This window comes from Copadichromis virginalis, linkage group LG7 (assembly GCF_057382275.1).
Source record: "Copadichromis virginalis isolate Kocher_CV1m ecotype Utaka linkage group LG7, C_Virginalis_male_GT1.1, whole genome shotgun sequence".
Lineage (NCBI taxonomy): Eukaryota > Metazoa > Chordata > Actinopteri > Cichliformes > Cichlidae > Copadichromis > Copadichromis virginalis.
In genome coordinates, this window is record NC_140624.1 from 24,335,733 (window position 1) to 24,356,559 (window position 20,827).

Here is a 20,827-nt window from a genome sequence, read left to right on the forward strand (position 1 = left end):
GCTTCAACTCGTCTGGGAAGGCTTTCCGTAAGGTTTAGGAGTGTGTATGGGAATTTTTTTTACCATTCTTTCAGAAGCTTCCCCTTTAATTCATCCCAAAGATGTTCTGTCAGGTTAATGTCAGGACTCTGTGCAGGCCAGTCAAGTTCTTCCACACCAAACTTGTTCTTCTATGTCTTTACAGACCTTGCTTTGTACACTGGTACACAGTCAAGTTGGAACAGGAAGGGCCCGTCCCCAGACTCTTCCCACAAGACTGCATGGGTGCATGAAATTGTCCAAAATGTCTTGCTGAAGCATTGAGAGTTTTTTTTTCACTGGAGCAAAGGGGCTGAGCCCAACTCCTGAAAAACAACCCCACACCATAATCCCCTCTCCACCAGATTTGAAACTTGACATTTGACACAATGCAGTCAGACAAGTACTGTTCTCCTGGCAACCGCCAAACCTAGACTCATACATCAGATTATGGATTGCCAATCACAATCTGCCAATTGTATCACGGTCCCACACTAAAATTCACTGAGCTCCAGAGAGCGAGCCATTCTTTCATGAACATATGTAAAAGCAGTCTTTATGCCTAAGAGTGATTGGAACACCTGAATTCAATCTTTTGGATGGGTGAGTGAATACTTTTGGCAATACAGTATATATTGCATTGATCATCGTCTCATTACATAATGTACAGATGCTACAGTGACTCAAGTGTAAAAACATCTGTGTGAACTTTAAGTGGAAGTCAGAGCAGGACTACACTTACATTTGACCTGAAACTGGGTCCGGTGAAGTTCCAGCTCTCGCTCCTTTTTGCTTAACTCTTTTTCAAGGTACTCATTCTGAAATGCAGTGTTAACGTAACGTTTCAAATTAAAAACCCTGAAAACTTTGACATAACCCTTTCCCATGGTATACCATGGTATTCCATGGGAAGCAATATGCAACAAAGGGTGCATTCTTCACTGAATAATATGAAATAAAATTATAATTCTCACTTAGTTTGTTTGATGAGAATGTTTCTTTTTTAATATAGGGCACTAAGTCAGGTGGCAAGAGGTGATGTCACTACTGAGAGTCTTACTTTGCGCCTGGTTTCTTCATCTGTGTACATGCCACTCTGATTGAGCGACAGCTGTGCCGCCCTGCTCGGTCTAACATCTTCCTCCAGCAGTAAGCTTGACTGTGGAATCCCTGTAGACACAGCTGATTAAGAGCAACATTTTTTAAAATGTATGTCTGAAACAAAACTCAAAATTCAAGAGAAGTCAGGAGAAAAATAGCTAAATGTCTTCCTTTTGTACAAGCTAAACCAATAGATTTGGTTCAAACAAATACATTTTAGGTGGAAAAACCCTGCAAGGAAAAGATATCATCGGGCCAATGTGTTCATATGTCCCTTCCATTAAAACTGACAGCAAGTGTCACAAAAGGATGAAAATGAGTTTGGTCTGACCGGGAACCTTAAAGGAGTGTTGTAGGTTTCATGTCTGTGTATATAATAGGGGACAACTGGATTTGAGAGACATAAATTTCACATTAACATAGTGGACAAGGCTCCTTACTGAGGCCTATGTGCCTGTTTGTGGAGACATTACACCAGGAGTCGGCAACCCTGGGCACGTGCGCCAGCTGGGTTAACTGATGGCACGGCGCACAACGCACAGTGAATTAATCTGAGAAGGTGCATTAAAAAATTATTGGCCAGGCCAGTGGTGCACATCGCAAATGAGCTCGCATAGTTGTGCCAATTCTTAATGACGGTATTTTAGCTAACAACCCCAACTACCAGATTCAACTTATAGTTGGCTAAAAATAACAGGGATGTGGCTAGCTGGCAGTTTTTTCAAGCGATGTTGAAATTTCCACATTCCAACACTTCAAATTTCCTTCGGGATTAATAAAGTATTCTGATTCTGATTCTGAAATGCTTCAGGAGCTGTCCCGCTCAGCGCAGCATCAGCACCGCAGAAATACACCAATACAGCCGTAGACTCAAGACAGAATTCACAATGCGTTTTCAGGACTTTCAGGTGTATGGACCAATGTTTTCTTTTCTGATCAAACCAGAAAGCTTTAATGAGCAGCTGGATTTGTCTCGCATTAACTGGCTGGACAGAGGACATAGAAATACAGCTGATTGAACTGAAAAGCTCGACTCTGTGGGGGTCAAAGTTTGCAGAACTACAAACGCAGCTGGAATCCACAACTGTGCGTGTTCATGGAGCTTATATTTTCACCTGCTGGACATCACTACCTGACAAGTTTAACTGTCTTCAGAACATTGCAGAGGCCTTATTGAGAGTACTTGGCTCTACATATCTGTGTGAACAGATTTTCTCTCACATGAGTGTCCTCAGGTAGCCGTCTGAATGCTGGACACACAGAGACCTGTGTCTCTGAGTGGGAGACGAGAGATCACATTAACATGTGTATCCCTGTATTAACAAACACACATTTTCTGTTGTACAGTTCATTTGCTGTTATGGAGTTCTTGTTATGTCTGTTGTGTCTTTTTTTTGTTTCAAAATAGCTGATAACTATTCACTGATAGCTGCCAACATCTGCGAACAAATATAATTCTATAAAGTGGTCCTATATAGGGTGTAACTGTTCATATAGAGCATTATTACATTTATTGCTAATGCAATCATATGGCACACTGACTTCTGATAAAATTTTAGATGGCACTCATCATCAGAAAGGTTGCCGACCCCTGCCTTACACGATAGATGTGGTGAACCAACTACACATGAGCTTTTCAGAATGGGTGAAAAGAGTTGCTGATATACAAATATACTTTTTAAAGGAACAATCTGTGGAATTAAACCGAGTGATTTTAATGTCACCTCTTTCCTTCACCATGCGTCTGATTTGTTTCTTTAATTCCAGTCTTTCCTCTTCAAGTCGTTCAATCTAGAAAATAATCAGGGTGTTAGTAGAAGACGCTCATGAGCAAAATTACATATAAAAATATTGGCTTTAACCAGTATAATTCCCACTATACCTCTTTGGTGAGCACTTGGTTTTCTGCTTTGTACCGGCGCTGTCTGAGATCTGTGGCACGCCTAAACTCTGTCAGATCCACTTCCTGCTTTGGTTCCAGACCTTCGGAGTCAAGATCAGTATAAACAAAAGCTAAATTAATTTTATAGTTCCACGTCAGTGAGTGTTGTCTAAATATACTGAGCAATGTGACCATTCAAGTTAAAAAAAAACAACAAAAAAAAAAAACATCTGACCTAGTTTTTCTCTAAAACCTTCGTTTTCGTCCATGAGGTCATTGATTCTCATCTCAAGCTGGTTGATCTCTTTGGTCATGGCCTCTGCCTCACATTCTCTCTCTCTAATTAGATTTTTACACTCTTTGATCTCTGCAATGGCTGCTTCCAGGCCATAAGTGCCCTGTAAAACAGAAACCAAGTTGTTGTTCAAAGTGTTTCATTCACCAAAAAGCAAGTCTTGTCTAAATGTCTTTTTTCCTTGTTTTTAACTCATATGCTTTTTGTGGAAATCAGGATGTGATTTGGCATGGTGAAAAACAAACACCATGTTTGTGGACCAAAAAAAGCACGTGGATCACACCATAGTCACATTGTCATTTCAATGTCTCTATTAAAAGTGAGGATGGATGGGGAAAGGAAAAAAAAAATCACATGCATCAATTCCTGGAAATTAAGTCACAAATAATTTAATTTGGCTGCAAACATTTTACTGAAAGCCAAAATAAAACAGAAAAAAATGAGGAACAAAAAATATGTTTGCAGACTTACAGACTCATATTGGCTCAAGCGGTTTGAAGCCTCAATAAGTGCTTTGTCTTTTTCCTCAGCATGAGCTTCTGCTAGTTTTACCGCATGCTCTGCTTCCGTTGCTCTTGTCTCTGCAGCTTCTAGCCTTAACTTCAGCCCCTCCATTTTCTTCTGCTGTAAGGTAGGTGGGAGGCCTTCAAGAACAAATGACAAATGTAATTGTAATTATGCATATATGTGTGTGTGTGTGTGTGTGTGTGTGTGTGTGTGTGTGTGTGTGTGGATAGATAGACAGACAGATATATGAGGCAAAATTCTTTTACAAAAAGCTAAAACTACCAGGGTCAAAATGATGAACCCAATCACCAGGTTTTTTTTTGCTGAATAAACAGCCTTTTAACAACAGTCTCGCACATGTTTCCTGAGCAATTTCAGCCCATTGTTCTTTGGCAAATCTTTCAAGTTCCTCCAGATTTGATGGTTTTCTGGCAGAAATTTTGTCTTCAGTTTACAATGCACATTTTCAAAGGGATTCAAGTCAGGGCTTTCTGGAAGCCATACAGTAAAGTTCACTTTGGATTTCTGGATGCTACTACGTCAAATCAAATCAAATCAAATCACTTTTATTGTCACATCACATGTGCAGGCACACTGGCACAGCACATGCGAGTGAAATTCTTGTGTGCGAGCCCCACAAGCAACAGAGATGTGCAAACACAACAACACAAACGAGCAAAATACAAGAATGGCCAACCTGAAACTAAGAAATATATGTACAATATATAATAGTGTATGCATTTCTGGATGTGTATACTAAATATTTTCCTGTGTGTGTGTGTGTGTGTGTGTGTGTGTGTGTGTGTGTGTGTGTGTGTGTGTGTGTATACACATTTTTACAAATTAAATAGTAAAAAAAAAAAAATAATAATAATAATAATAATAAAATATATAAAATATACAGAGTTGAATATGTGCAAAACAAGTGGCATTTATATACAGTGTGGAGTGCATAATGTTAAAGTTCCAGTAGTGTACTACGTGCTGGGATCATGATGTGCTGGAAGACAAAACGACAAGCCAGATGCACCCTATATGGCACTGTGATTTTCTTTTGATTTTACACTTTTCCCTTCTTCCTCCAAACATAAACAACATCTCTGAGGCCAAAGAGCTCTAGTTTCGTCTCAAAGGCCGAGTTTCCAGTGTGCATAATCTTTCTCCAGGCTGACTGCAACCTAGGAGTTCACTCCTGTGCAAGGTTCTAGTGACTGTCTTCTTTGAGACTACAATTCCCACTTTTTTTTTAAGTCGTTCACTTACAGTGGGGCAAAAAAGTATTTTTGTGCAAGTTCCCCCACTTAAAATGATGACAGAGGTCAGTAATTTACACCAGAGGTACACTTCAACTGTGAGAGACAGAATGTGAAAAAAAAAAATCCATGAATTCACATGGTAGGATTTGTAAAGAATTTATTCGTAAATCAGGGTGGAAAATAAGTATTTGGTCACCTCAAACAAGGAAAATCTCTGGCTCTCACAGACCTGTAACGTCTTCTGTAAGAAGCTTTTCTGTCCCCCACTCGTTACCTGTATGAATGGCACCTGTTTGAGCTCATCATCTGTATAAAAGACACCTGTCCACAGCCTCAAACAGTCAGACTCCAAACTCCGCCATGGCCAAGACCAAAGAGCTTTCGAAGGACACCAGGAAAAGTATTGTAGACCTGCACCAGACTGGGAAGAGTGAATCTACAATAGGCAAGCAGCTTGGTGTGAAAAAATCAACTGTGGGAGCAATCATCAGAAAATGGAAGACATACAAGACCACTGATAATCTCCCTCGATCTGGGGCTCCACGCAAGATCTCATCCCGTGGGGTCAAAATGATCATGAGAACGGTGAGCAAAGATCCCAGAACCACACGGGGGGACCTGGTGAATGACCTGCAGAGAGCTGGGACCAAAGTAACAAAGGTCACCATCAGTAACACACTACAACGGCAGGGAATCAAATCCCGCAGTGCCAGACGTGTTCCGCTGCTGAAGCCAGTGCATGTCCAGGCCCGTCTGAAGTTTGCCAGAGAGCACATGGATGATACAGCAGAGGATTGGGAGAATGTCATGTGGTCAGATGAAACCAAAGTAGAACTTTTTGGTATAAACTCAACTCGTCGTGTTTGGAGGAAGAAGAATACTGAGTTGCATCCCAAGAACACCATACCTACTGTGAAGCATGGGGGTGGAAACATCATGCTATGGGGCTGTTTTTCTGCCAAGGGGACAGGACGACTGATCCGTGTTAAGGACAGAATGAATGGGGCCATGTATCGTGAGATTTTGAGCCAAAACCTCCTTCCATCAGTGAGAACTTTGAAGATGAAACGAGCCTGGGTCTTCCAACATGACAATGATCCAAAACACACCGCCCGGGCAACAAAGGAGTGGCTCCGTAAGAAGCATTTGAAAGTCCTGGAGTGGCCTAGCCAGTCTCCAGACCTCAACCCCATAGAAAATCTGTGGCGGGAGTTGAAAGTCCGTGTTGCTCGGCGACAGCCCCAAAACATCACTGCTCTCGAGAAGATCTGCATGGAGGAATGGGCCAAAATACCAGCTACTGTGTGTGCAAACCTGGTAAAGACCTATAGTAAACGTTTGACCTCTGTTATTGCCAACAAAGGTTATGTTACAAAGTATTGAGTTGTATTTTTGTTATTGACCAAATACTTATTTTCCACCCTGATTTACGAATAAATTCTTTACAAATCCTACCATGTGGATTCATGGATTTTTTTTTTTTCACATTCTGTCTCTCACAGTTGAAGTGTACCTCTGGTGCAAATTACTGACCTCTGTCATCATTTTAGGTGGGGGAACTTGCACAATCGGTGGCTGACTAAATACTTTTTTGCCCCACTGTATGTCTGAGCACATTTCTCACTAGTTTTCTTTCTTTGAAATGTTTCACTTCCAGGCTTTGTGGCAACTCCTTGGAATTCTTGATGATTACTCCAGTTCTTGATACTTGGAAACACTGATGATGACACTCAGTTTTAACTCGATGTTACAAGCTTTAAGCTCTTCATTGCACATCAGTGGTTTGTGGTTTCTCCTATGTCTCATTAAAAGGTCAGTTTTTTGGGGACTAATAACACTGACACTGGTAACAAAAAAAAAAATCCAAAAAGCTAATATGCTAAGAAATGTTATGTCCAAAATCCCTTGCTCTGTTTAAAGAAAAAAAAAAAACACTTGGGAAAAATCTGACTCACATTAAAATACATAAACTGCTCAGTGGCACCTGCAAGTTCTGAGCCATTTACCTTCTTAGGCATGCAACCATGTTTTATCAGTTCTAATTTAAACAGTTTACATTTTAGTTTAATCATGAATCTCAAAAATGTAAAAAACAAACAAACAAAAAAAAACAACATAAAACCAAAACATCTATCTCAAAAATTCAGATATATTCAGAACATATATCTTTTATGATGATTATATTTTGATGTTTGGTATTTTTTTAAGGTTAACTTAACCTGTTGGTCTACAGTTTGCTCTTTTTGGGCATTCCCCCGTAACTACAAATGTCTGCAATCAACAACTGTCAGAAGAGAGGCTAATGAACAACATTTGATAAATTAAACAGGGATGTATAAACCTCTGTCTTTCTTCGTAGATGTCTTTAGCTCCTCAATAAGTAGGGTGTGCCTCTCCATTTCCCCTGTATACTGCTCCACCTGCTCACTCAGCATCTTGATCTGATTATCACGCTCTTGGACAACCTTTAGGATATTCACCACAAAATCAAAACACAACACAACACAAAACACAGAATTATCAGGATTTCAATGTTAGACACATTTTACACAGCTGTGGCACACATAAATATTTACACATTCATTGTTGGAGAACGTTATGGACCGAAAACAACGGGAGGTTACAAGATAAGAGGCCCACGATGGATGAAACTTACAGCGCAGAGCTCATATATGACCTGACCCAGGGCAGCAAGAGACATGGAAGGAAGGATAGATTTATATGTAAAGACAGGGCAAAGAGAGAGAACCAAAAGAAGAAACATGACATACACATAGATACAGATAGGTGGAAAACAAGATATGACTATAACCTCCAAATTAGGATGCCCCTGTTCCAAAGAATAAAAATAAACGTATAAACAATTCAGTGCACCACAATGGCAGGAGATGAAAGTCAGAAATGTTTATACACAAATGAGATTATTTCATCCCTATTTTTGAACAGACCTGTTGCAAGGCCAGAATGTTGCTTTTGTCCAAGTCCAGCTGTGCTGAACGCAGCTTTTCCCTCAAGTCACGAATCATCTGCTGGTACACCAAAATTTCATCGTCCTTCCCAGACAGCACTAGCTATCAGGAACAACAAAAGTAAACTCATGTTAGTCCTGTAGAATAGTTTAACAAAACTCAGTGATGAACTCAGTGACTGAAATTTGCAGGTGCCCACATGGACAATGCCTTCAAGAAGAAGGTTCAATGGTGCGAGAAGAGAAAGACTGAGCAATCTGGCCACATTGACAAGCAGTGTTCTTGGAAAAGTAAAGGTGAGACTTTGAAACCTGAGAACACTGTACCAGCTGTAAGAACCAGATAAAACAGATGAAAGATTCATAGCTAAAGTATTTATTCACAATCACAATTTCAAAAAGGCTAGGATGCTGTTCAAACTTTAAATGAAAACAGAATCTGCAAAGCTCACATACCCATATCTCATTCACCAGAAAACATATCAAATGTTTAAAGTTAGACATTTTAGTATTTCCCGAAAAATAGAAACTCACTTTGAATTCAATTGCAGCACACATGTTTAAAAAGGTGGGATGAGTGCAACAAAAAACTTGAAATGGTACCAAAAAGATACATCTGGAGGGACATTTTGCAGCTAACTAGGTTAACTGGCCACAGGTCAGTGAGACACCAGACTATTATAAGAGCATCTTATAGAGGCAAAGTTTCTCAGAAATAAAGATGGGCAAGATCTTCACCCGTCTGTCTAAAAAATTGTGGAAGTCAGAAAAATGTTTAAATACTTTAAATATCTACAGCACATACCATCATCAAAAGATTCAGAAAATTTGGAGAAATCCAGAAGAGACGGCTGAATACCAGTACTGGGTGCCTCTGATCTTCAGCCCCACAGACAGCACCGCATTAAAAAAAATATAGAGCAACACAGGGCTTGCACATTTCAGCAAGACAATGCTAAGCCCCATACTTCATCTGTTATAACTTTGAAGTTGAAGACTCCAAAGAGTGAACGATTTTTTACCAGCCAAAAACATTTGGCTCATTATGAAATGAGAAAATAAACTGCTGTTAACTGTGAAACAGCTAGAATCCTCTATCAGAGAAAAATGAGACAATATTACTTTCCCAGAGTCCAGGAACTGGTCTTCTCAATTATCAGATGTTTATGAAAATGACTGTTACACAGTGGTAAATATAGGCCTGTCTAATATTTTGCAACATGTTCAAAATTGCCTTATTTCCGAGTGTTACATTTTCTCAGTTTAACCATTTGATATGTTTTCTGTGTTCTACTGTGAGTAAAACATTGATCAATGAGATTTGTAAGTCTTTTCTACAATTTGGGTTGTAGTTTTAAACTATGTGAAGAGGCAGTGAAGAGACTAGTCCCATATGTAGGGATACCCATAGGTAAATGTTGTATTAATCAATATTAGTATTAATGTTCAGTGATCCTTTGTTTTAAGCGGAGAAGTGAAGATTAACAGAGGCACCAGAAGCCCCTTGGTGTAAGGGTTAAGGTTGCAGGTTTTTCCTTGAATGCACCTGCTTAAAGGAAATAAACTAAACAAATAAAACTTGCCCTTTGGAGAGTAAGTTTAAATGCTTACCTTCCACTCCTCCACTTTGGCATTGACAGCTGCCATAATAGGGTCGTTCTCTTCAGTCATGCTATGAATCTTATCTGTTAACTCTCTGACCTGCACATAAAAAGTGGAGCCATGATTCTGTACCTTGCACGCAAACATTATTTTATCAGCTTAAAAAATTGCAGAGTGTGACATAATAAATGGATTCAGGTAACTTATCTCCATTAAAAAAACAGTATGTGAACCCATATGGAAAAGAAATAGTAAAAACATATATGATTTACTCATGAAAGTGGCCACTTTCTCATTACTTTCATATATTTTTTTAGTAAGTATACCAAACATACAAGTTTCATTATATAATGTTTCAATGGATCTTATATGTGTTTTCACTCTTGTATGCTTTTCATACAAGTTTCATACAAGACAGATAAAAACTTTATAAGATTTATATATATCTTTTCCATATGGGAAGAGAAGGATCTTACTTGAAGCTTTGTATGATCTCGCTCCTTCCTAAGCTGGTCCATAATGGAGTCAGTCTGCTGCACCACAATCTTCAACTTATTGTACTCATCCGTCATCTTCTCCATCTCCTTCACAGATTCCTCCAGGCTTCTCTGCATCTGCATATTCTCAGTCTTCAGATGTGTGTTTTCATCTTCTGCTCGCTAATAAACACAATATAATTCAATAAACATAATTTTAGGGGGCGTAGTCTAAGACACATCAATCAGCAGTACAAAGAGTATGTAATAAAAAAAATGAAAGCCATAAATATATGCAGTAAAAGTCTTAATTAACAATTACAAACAGCACTAATCTTGCATGTATGAGGCAGCGTAAGATGGCCTTGGGCATCCGATACATGGCACCATTGCCAAGCTTGGCACAAAATAGTCTGTTGCCTAGTTGACCAGATTTTATAGTAAACAAACAGATTTTCAGTACCTGCAGGTCTTCTAAACATTGGTAAAGCTGGCGGTTGGCAAGGTTGAGCTTCCTCTGAGTCTCAGCATTCTCATCTTTTGAAGACATAGGCTCTTTCTGGTCCAGCTCTCCGCGATAAAAGTCCACATCCTGCTGGAGCTGCTCATTCTGATGTGATGCGGCAACACACACGTCAGTTCAGAAAATGAACCAAATAAAATTTCCTCTGCTCACTCACAAATATGGAAACACTAAATTGACTTTCGAAGCCCCTGAAATACAAGCCTGTCCTGCTTTTCAGTATACTTTGAACAGCGATGGATTTTACTATGATAGTTTATAAGAAAACACACAGTCTAGAAGGTGTCACCTTATGCTATATTAAATATAAAATGTGTTATAATTTATAATCTATCAGGTTAGTCAAGTTCACTTTGTGCACAAAAATCAAAACTTAAACCCTTTAAAAAACCCTAAATTCTGCTAAAATTCCATTATGTTAAGGATCTCATATTGCATATGATATACTTCTTATCATCATCCTATTCACTTTTTGTATGTACATTTATAAAAAGCTGTGATGCAAAAAAGCCTCATGTACACCTTTATATTGCTACAAAACCTACAAACTATTCCTCATTTTACTTAACTACACTACCTTTGTTTCTTACCTTCCTCTTAAGCTTTTCTAACTACACCACGGAACAGATGGAGACAGAAAAAAAGACTAGATTAAAAGGAGATAATGAGTAAAAAATGAAGGTAAAGCATGAATACACAAAAGTTTTAAATGAAGTGCGAATGGATCATAACTAAACAAGGGATGAAATGAAATGACGAGTGTAATGTCAACTATCAAATACCTCTCTTTTCAGCTTCTTGATGACTTCCTCAGCCTTCTCTACTTGCACAACCAACTAGAAAGACAAAACCAACTTTACAATGTAGAAACATCGAAAGCGTTCTGTTGTTGCCTTGTAACCATCAGAAAACGATAGAAAGGTGGAAGCAAACAATGTCAAACAAGATTAGCAAAGCAACAGATGAGTCAAACCATTTGTATCGTATTCTTGTATTGGTTGTTTTTGTATATAAATTTGTCCATACATAAATATTTTCAGTTTAACGTAACATTCAATCTTTTCACCAGCATATATATATATTTTTTTTACCAGCGCTTTGTCAACATAACATGTGCAAACTAATAAGCTAACATTTGCAAGTCTACCTACGGCAAGTAAAGTGCTCATACCTCCTCATTGGTTTTCTTTTCCTTCCCCATTTCTTTCTTTAACTGGGTCACCTCATTCTCCCTTTGCTCCAACTGGGTCTCAAGGTGCCAAATCTGATCTCTAATAAAGCCGGTGTTCTGCACAGTGCTGTGGAGCTGGGTAGTATAAACAGGAGACAAGATGCACACCCAAACAACCCCCACAAAGAAATCTCTTAGTGTCTTATTACCTCCATCTGTTCATATGTGTTCATTTCCATGACCAGGTTGTTAAACAACATTCTGTTCACGTTTTAAGGCATAAAAACAACCAGAATATAAGTAGTGACAATCCACAACCCTGGGAAAATTGAAAATGGTTAACAATTCCAAACGATAAGCAATTTCTGTGAGTGCGCAAGGAATTAGCTGTAATCTTCTTAGGGGTCACTACAGCAAATCCCTTCATAAGGAGGGTTACGTTCAATGATTGGCTGAAAGAGTTGGCACTGCTGAAAGGAAGTAAATAAGCATAGAAAGTGATATCAACAACATAAACATTCATAATGATGGTTGAGTTCAACCATGTGAAGAAATAACAGTTCAGCAGATCAACAAAAATGCCCAATATATAATGTGTAAGCAATAACATATACAGTTTTTAAATATATATATATATATAAAAACTAGATTTGTTTTACCTTCTGTTCTTGTTCCAACTGTGACACTTTAGCCAAGAGTTCTTTTTCTAAAACACAGAAAAATAATGCAGATGTTGTTTTTTAACCTCACAGACAAAAAAAGAAAAATGTCTAACAAACTTTATATGATACTAACCTTTTCTAGCATGTTTTACACCAATGTCATCGATAAAGTCGAAGGCAACAGAAAGTTCTCGATCTCTAATCTAACACAGAAACGTAGAGAAGACGTTGAGAAACAAATATTATTTCAAAGGAAATATTTCATGCATAAACACGTAAAAGCACCAAGGTCAGTAGTGTGACTCCTTTATGAATATTCTTCTTTCCTAAAAATACATTACAGATGTTGGTAGGGTGGTTCACAGATGTGCGTGGGAGAGATCAGAATATAAAAACAATAAAACTGAACACCTTCAGGAGGGATTGAAACACCCTGAGGACTTGAATAATGTTCTCTGGAGCTTTATCCTTCACACCCCATTCTTCTGTCTGCATGGGAAAAGTCAAATGTAGAGTCATTCAACCTCATAATACCAATGCTTGTACGACACAACTGCCTAGACCAAAACAATCTATATTTATACGTGTAATATGACGAGGTGTACAAAGACTGATCAAGGTTCAATCGCAGTACTCAGGCTTATGCGGCAAATTCATCAAGAGCTTTCAGCATAAGTTAGATTGTTATGTGTTGTATCCAATGGTCACCGAAGGCATGAAAAATTTAGCATACATAAGTACATAATTGTTGACCAATCATCAAGTGATTGCTATACTCAAAATAATATGAGCAGGACTATAGTCTGTCTTTATTCCATCGACCATCAAAGACAGACATTCAGTGAGCTGATGGAATTTGCAAATTAAAAAATATAAAACATTGCTTCTTGTCCAGAAGTAAATAGCATAATGTCATCGACGGGCCATTACCAAAACTAACAGATCGAAGACCTTATCCACTTCGTCTTTGTCGCGTTCATTGAGGGTTTCTGGGTCAATTCTCAACATTTTATCCCAATTAAGAGCTGCAGGCATCTTGGCCATGATGTGTTTTTAAAAGACTTAGCTAAATAGGAACTGATATAACATCGATGTGGCACTTAAATTTACGGTTATAGAATAGAGACGCATTGGCTGCTAGGTTACGGCTGACAACAACAGTTAGCTAATGAAGCTACTCCAGAAGAAAACTACAAAAAAATCGGTAAAGTTCCCGGAAACTTAACTAAACCGTAGCGAGACGGTGAATATAAAGTTATTAAAGTGTATCGTCGCAGTTTTGCAACTCGGTACTGTCCATATTTACGTCAGTTAGTCCACAAAAAGCATCAAATTTGGCTAGGTTCAACTTGCGCGGTCACCTCTGCACCGGAAGTTATAGTGGGTATTCGCCAAAGCTACTTAGCACATATGGAACGCCGCTTGATGAACTGTGTATTCCGTCTACGTTTTGTCAGCTAAAGTGTGTTTTATGAGCTCAACTGCCAGCCCTGTTATAGACACGGTGAGAAAGACCTAAGCTACTTCTCTTCCCACCGTATCCAGCCTAAACACAGGCGACAAGGTAGTTAGCTGTAGCCGCTAATTTAGCTTCATCGTTAGCTAATGTTATGTTGCAGCTACGGTGGCTCTGAAATTGTCATTACATGCTGTTTTGGGCTTTTTGTGCCATTATGTAACCATTAATGATTGGTCACAATGCCGACTGAATTTCATTTATCAAACATCTGGTGTTCGATTTCTCGTAGCTAATTCTCTCAAGTAATATTAGCTGGCCACGACAGCGCGTTGGAGTACGCCCTCCTTTGCTTTTGCTGCCAGCTGTAACTATTCGTTTTTTCAACAAATAAGCACAAATTTACTCACTTGTACTTTTATTCGTTCTATAATTTAGCTGTTATATTTCCAGTTACATCTGACTCTGTAGCTTTATCTACAAACCAGGGAGGCACACTCTAAGAAGTAATGCTTGCATGCTATTTAATTTACTGGGTGCTGTGATAAGGAATCGGGCTAAGAAGACTTGTTTACATACACCGTACATCACAAAGTTGCACTATAAGTGAAAATATGTGTCCAATGATGAAATAAGTTTGAACTCATACGTGTCTATTTCACAAATCGTCATGCCATCAAAATTGTAATAATACTAAATTTTTTGTTGTCCTGCACAGTGATCAATGAAGGCTTTGGTCAGCAATGGCTGTTGTGTCATGGAAGGAGATTTTACTTTTGAGTGGACTGGTGGTGGGGTGTTACTGGAACAGCTTGTCATGCGGGTTTGTGTTTGATGATGTCTCAGCAATCCTTGACAACAAGGATCTGCGCCCATCAACCCCAATCCACAACCTTTTTCTCAATGATTTCTGGGGAACACCCATGGCTGAGGTAAGCTTTAAGAAGACTCAAACTCAATACGGGATTATGTAATTTCTCTTTAGAATTTTATATTATGGATCAAATTTGTCTCATTGTCATTTGTCGTTACTCAAAGTAATTTAGAAAGAAATAAACCTTCAACATGTGTCCCACTACAGGAACGGAGTCATAAATCTTACAGACCCCTGACAGTACTCACCTTTCGACTGAACTACCTCTTCAGTGAACTCAGCGCAGCTTCCTACCACCTGCTCAATGTCATTTTACATGCTGTTGTATGTGTGCTTTTCCTGCGAGTGTGCCGATTGTTCCTGGACAAGACTTCCAGCTTAGTGGCAGCATTACTGTTTGCTGTGCATCCCATTCACACTGAAGCTGTAAGTGTACAATTGCTTTGTGAGCAAATGTTAAAAAATGTGTTTTATTAAATTTAATTTGGCCTAATTGAGAATTATGTTCACGTACAAGTCCATGGAAAAAGTGTAAATTAGTGAGAGAAGTAACTGGAAATACTCCTAATTTATCTTTCACTTTCTAAATTAAAGTAATCTCATCAAGTTATGCTCCACCGGATGGGACAGACCCACTGGGAATTATAGGCAAATGATTGGCATTGGTTAGGTGGTCCTTGAGTCCCATCTGCAATCCAACTCTTGACTTCCTCAACATTCTCATGTGCTATTTTAACCATTTTCATGAGCATTTGTTAGGCAAAGTTTTAGGAAAAATGAGATAGAATACAAGGTCACTTTTTAACTTTTTTTTAAACTTTAGGAACATCTGTCTGGGTTTGTATAACTAAGCATTCCACTTGGCTATCATGGACGACCTGTCATGGATGGTTCACAAATCTGTTGCAGGGATAACACAGATACACAACCGTTCTAGTTTAAATAAACACTTCTGGCCAATTTAGAATTGCCAGTTAAACTTACATATGCTTGTCTTTGGTACAAAGTTTCAAAACTTTGGACAGTGGGATCCAGCCAGGGTCTCTGGAGAGAACTCATACAAGCATGCAATGTGCTAACACTGAACTGGAAGCTAGGTCCTTCTCGCTATGAGGTAACATAGCCAGCTAAGCTGCCCTAGCTAAGCACTGGGTTTTCCACAGAAATTATAACCACTGGATGTCTCACTTGATCTCTAGTACCGCAAACCAAATAAGCAGTAATGTTAGCCGCACCTTCACTCTTCCTTTAAAACAAGAAAGTTGGCTTTGTGAAATGCGTTGAGTAGCCCTGTAATATTCCAACTTAAGCTGAGCAATTCACTTGATAGTGCTGTAGAAGTATTTTCACTGCACTGTAAATGTGGCTGAATTAAAAGAATTCTGCATAGAAGAATGGGCCAAAATTCCTTTAGATGGAAAAAACCAGTTCTTGCAAACAGTTGCTACAATGGTGGTACAACAAATTATTCGGTTTTGGGGGGGAATTTTTTTTTTCCACATAGAGACAGATAGGTTTAGATAAATTTTTCCCTTAATAAATGAGTTTGTAATTTAATAGTGGAATGTTTTATTTATTTAGGTCATCTAATACAAATATGAATTAAGTCAAAAGCATTAAAAGAAATTAGGAACGGGTCAGAGATCATTTGAAGTTTGAAAATCTACATGTGCAATAAGGTGTTAAAGAGACTTCAATATAGAAACAGTTTTTACATGTAAAGACTTTGTGTCTTTATGGAGCGTTGTAGGACATTAAGAGTAATCAGAAACTTAGCTTTGCACCAACATGTCCACTGTGGCATACAATCTGAATGCATTTCAGTGATTGTTAAAATTGCGTCAGAGTGAACCAGACAATAAACAGCAATTGAATTGTCACATCTTGCCTGTTATGGCTTGCTCAAAAAGGAACTCCACCTTATTCAAGTAAACCCTTTTGTTCATGCTCATGACATTAACTTACTTGTGCTACACGTTACATTAAACCTCTGTTTTTACTGTTGTCATTTAAGGCTGCATTAACATTCTTTAAATGCTTTAAAATTTTTGCTTCCATTTTTTTTCCTTCTTGAAATATAAAGATAGTTATTATAGCTTATCATGGATGTTGTCTGTAACACAAAGCTTATTGAACTTAATAGGAAATCAAAACCCTTTAGCTTATTGTTTATTTGAACTTTATCTCATTCTACTGTCTGAAAAGCCTCTTCCCCAATTAGGACTTGTATTTCATCCTTTTGAACATAGCTGAACTGATGACCAGACAGGCCTTGACCAGAGTAAAAAAACAAAGGAAACATTCTGCTTCTTGGGTGTGGAGTGCTACTGTTACACAGCATGCATCACTGTTCCTATCTTCCTCATCATGTTCTCTAATCTATGCACAGTCTTTCAGACTTCTTGAATGGAAACAATTTGCCTCACAAATGAGCCTTTAGTGTTAGTCCAGCAAATGCCCTTCATGTTATCACCGTCTGGAATCTCTCACTGAACGGATCATTTGTTTTTTGAATTATGCTTCAAGCACTGAAGGTCCCTACATTATAAGCTTATACAAAGAGTGCCTGTGTGTCCCATGTCTTTTTCAGTAGGTTTTTTTTTTTTTTGGGGGGGGGGGTGATCTGTCTTTTTGAATGAAGACTTCAGTTTTTTTTTATATATATCTTCAAACATCTTTAGATACAAATGACACTAAATAATTTGTATCTAATTTGTAACTCCATCCATCTGGATGGATGGAGTTGCCAACTCTGTATAGATGGAAAGTTAAATTTGTAGTTTGAATATTTTCAAGAAATTGAGCCAACTGTAATCAGTCTTTCTAAGATTCTGTTGAAGTAACATTGCACTGATCAGACATTTTAGGGGGCTCTTGAATGCTGCCAGCATTTTTTCCTTCTCCCACCAGTTGACAAATAGGTCAGTCAGAGCACAGTGCCTGTGCTTGTTTTGAATCTTCATGGCAAGCCCTATTTATTGGAAGCTGCAGCCCTCTCATGATGCCAGTTGAATTCTTAAAGTGTAAACAATCCCCTCTTCTTTTAGTGAGTGCTTTGTAGAACTATTTGTGGGACCTTTATGTTCTTAGAGTATGTCTCTTTCCAAGAACTTAATAATGATATTTCTTCCGCATGAGGGCAGTCATCATGTACTTAAATGACAGACGTTGCTGTCAGAGAGACTATGTTACATATAATTGCTTCCCCATCAGTTGATTTGGGTTGAACAGAACTTTTTATTTTTATTTTTAGAGCCTTAGACCATGAGCTCTGGTTCGTGCCAGTCAAAGACACATGTGTAATGTTCTCAGAGTTATTAGATATGTTGTCTGAGACATGGAGGTCATGTGGTGGTGGCTTCAGAGTCGAGGCAAAGTAGCATGGGTATAGAATAGCATCTCCTAATAGGAAAAGTAAACTTTTCTGTATTATTTTACAAACTTATTTCAGAAATTTTTATCTACATTTCAACTTGAATTACCAAACAATGAACATTTAAGTATATTTTAAGAAATCATCTTTCCAAATCTTTATGGTTGGGTCGCTTGTGTTGATCGACTGTTATCATCAGGTCACTGGTGTGGTTGGCAGAGCTGAACTTCTTTCATCAATCTTTCTTCTGGCTGCTTTCCTGGCGTATACAAAGTCAACTGGACCAGACCATTCCATTTGTAAGTATAATGTTCTTCCCTGGCCTTTATTTATTTCTGTCTCGTGTGCAAAATCTACTGGGTCGTTAAGTATGAACTTGTTTTCAACATGCTGTTGTCTGTTAACATTATTTCATTATTTTAATTGCCAAAATAAGCAAATACAAAAAAATCAAGATGGAGGCAGTGGAAGTGTTGTGGCAACAGATCGGATAAGATCAAACACCTGGCTATTCGGGTGTTAACTTCCAATTTTTTTCCACCAATGTTTTGATATAAATAAACACTTCCCTTTGAGGGTAATTAATATGGAATGTTCAGTGTTACTTATTACTTATAGTCATGGTAATAAATCTGTCAAGTATAAGGTTTTATGTATCCAGACCTGATTGTTAACAGGTCTTAAAATTAGGTAAATAAAACTTTAGCTATACTACAACTTGTGATATATTTCATTATTTATGTATCCAAAATTAAGCCAAAATATGGAAGTGGTGTGTGAAAGTGCACTCTCGCTGCTTATATTCGAACTAAGGGAGTAATAATTAAATGCAGTTGATTAAATGATCATCAGCAGGTTTTTACCACCTGTGTAAAAGCAGTACCTTTGGTAGTCTGCTGATCTTGAGCACTCGGGCATGTATTAGAGTAGAATACATGCCTGTCATTGCCAAGTAGAAAATGTATCTGCAATGATCTTTAAGCAAGCAATTGTTGTTGTAATCTATCTGGCAAAGATTTTTTTATTCCCAAGCAATTTGAAGTCTACAGTTCTATAGTAAGAAAGATGATTCATGTACATGCAATCTTCCCAGGAGTCGATGTCTCAGGAAATTTACCCCAAGATCATCATCAAAAAACTGTAGCGCTCCAGCTCATGTCAGTTAGATGTTCAAATCCATGACAATACAATTAGAAAAAGATGAAGCAAGTGTGGCTTGTTTGGAATGGTTTCTAGAAGAAAGCCCAGGCAGCACAGCATAGGTTTGCAAAGTGGCATCAAACCGCAAGATTTCTGGAACAATGTCCTTTAGATGGAAAAATCCAAAGTGCAGATGTTTGGTTATGATGCATAGTGCTGTATATAGAAAACCACAGCAAATCAGCAAACATACCCCATACTGCCTGTCAAGCACAGCGATGGGTGTGTGACAATTTAAGATTGTTTTGCAGCCACAGACCTGGGTACTCTCCAGTCATTGAACTCCTCTATATGCCAAAGTATTCAAGAGTCAAAGGCCCTCTGTCTGACAGCTAAAGCTTAATCAAAATTGGGTCACACCGCAGGACATTGAGCTGAGGTACAGCAGCAAATTCACAACAGAATGGCTGAAAAAGAAATGAATCCAGCTTTTGCAATGCTCTAGTCAAAGTCCAGACCTCAATCTGATTGAAATGTTGTGGTAAGAGCTATGCATAAATGAGTGTTTGCAATCTTCAATTATCTTATGTAAAAGACTGATTAAGTAATTGCTTTCTGTATGACTTTAACTTGCTGCTGCTAAAGGTAGCTCTAAAGCTGCTGAATTATGGGATGCGTCTGGATTCTCACACACAGCTTCTGCATATGTTTTGGAAAGTTTTTGTTAAATAATAATGACGCTGTATAATATTCATCTCAGGTTGTATTTTTAAGACTAGGTCAGTTTTTATGATGTCCTGATATGTAAAACCTTGGAAATGACAGAGGGTAGAGCAGGGCGATATTACCAAAAATATTTATCACGATATACATTTGAGAATTTGCGATAATGATATAATTGACACTAGACAAAATACTTTACAACTCTACAACTTTATTATTAAGCAGTTGTTTTTTATGTGCATTAAAGTTATATAAAAATGTAACGATGCAAATGCAAATTCCTTGCTGACAGTTTAACCAAAAGGCATTTCCAGTGGAAATTGGCCGACATATCCTCAGCATAACCATGTATAATATCCACAAAACTTAAAAAGAGGTTATACACACACAATACGGTAATATTATGTTGAAGCACAGTACGTATCACTCCGCGAGGCTCCTGCCTATGATAGACGTAATGCTCCGACAATCCATCAAGCGGTGCGGCTTCGTAGCTTAGCAAAGTCCTACTAAAACATTTGACAGATTTTCGAGCGCCGTGTACCACATAAAATCGTTTTGAGGTCAGTAAACACAACCAGAATTCATACATAAGGCACACGGGATTATAAGGGGCACTGTCGATTTTCAGAAAAATCAAAGGATTGATTTTAAGTGTGCCATTGTTTTCCAAAAAACACGGTAATAACGACGGCCCGCTAGCATGCTCTACTAAAAATAGTGCTTTGTTGTGTGCCTGATGGACGAAAGCTAAACCAGTTCCACACCACTGAAGTTGAACCATTTTTACAAACCAGTTC

At 38.3% G+C, this 20,827-nt stretch overlaps 2 protein-coding genes across 12 annotated transcripts in view; one reads left to right on the top strand and one right to left on the bottom strand.

Annotated features, from left to right (window-relative positions):
• Positions 1-13,505, bottom strand: part of cep290 (centrosomal protein 290) — a 40,697-nt gene extending 27,192 nt beyond the window's left edge. For 5 of the 9 annotated variants that reach the window (XM_085462629.1, XM_085462634.1, XM_085462626.1 and 2 more), the window contains exons 1-18: positions 13,392-13,505; positions 12,873-12,950; positions 12,595-12,664; positions 12,459-12,505; positions 11,800-11,934; positions 11,411-11,464; positions 11,219-11,239; positions 10,569-10,715; positions 10,106-10,288; positions 9,639-9,728; positions 8,008-8,130; positions 7,401-7,524; positions 3,768-3,940; positions 3,237-3,399; positions 3,002-3,102; positions 2,844-2,910; positions 1,079-1,200; positions 761-836 (exon numbers count right to left, since the gene is read on the bottom strand). In XM_085462629.1, the coding sequence (XP_085318755.1) occupies positions 761-836; positions 1,079-1,200; positions 2,844-2,910; positions 3,002-3,102; positions 3,237-3,399; positions 3,768-3,940; positions 7,401-7,524; positions 8,008-8,130; positions 9,639-9,728; positions 10,106-10,288; positions 10,569-10,715; positions 11,219-11,239; positions 11,411-11,464; positions 11,800-11,934; positions 12,459-12,505; positions 12,595-12,664; positions 12,873-12,950; positions 13,392-13,505 (1,888 nt within the window). The remainder of the gene's footprint in view (positions 1-760; positions 837-1,078; positions 1,201-2,843; positions 2,911-3,001; positions 3,103-3,236; positions 3,400-3,767; positions 3,941-7,400; positions 7,525-8,007; positions 8,131-9,638; positions 9,729-10,105; positions 10,289-10,568; positions 10,716-11,218; positions 11,240-11,410; positions 11,465-11,799; positions 11,935-12,458; positions 12,506-12,594; positions 12,665-12,872; positions 12,951-13,391) is intronic. The other 4 variants (XM_085462630.1, XM_085462627.1, XM_085462631.1 and 1 more) reach the window with 2 other exon arrangements.
• A 96-nt stretch (positions 13,506-13,601) lies between these two features.
• tmtc3 (transmembrane O-mannosyltransferase targeting cadherins 3) overlaps positions 13,602-20,827 on the top strand; it is a 29,619-nt gene continuing 22,393 nt past the window's right edge. Inside the window, exons 1-4 of one of the 3 annotated variants that reach the window (XM_085462637.1) lie at positions 13,602-13,665; positions 14,636-14,849; positions 14,999-15,217; positions 18,364-18,463. In XM_085462637.1, coding sequence (XP_085318763.1) covers positions 14,661-14,849; positions 14,999-15,217; positions 18,364-18,463 — 508 coding nt within the window. In that variant the 5' untranslated portion in view covers positions 13,602-13,665; positions 14,636-14,660. Of the gene's footprint in view, positions 13,666-13,900; positions 14,026-14,635; positions 14,850-14,998; positions 15,218-18,363; positions 18,464-20,827 lie in introns of those variants that run through there. The other 2 variants (XM_085462635.1, XM_085462638.1) reach the window with 2 other exon arrangements.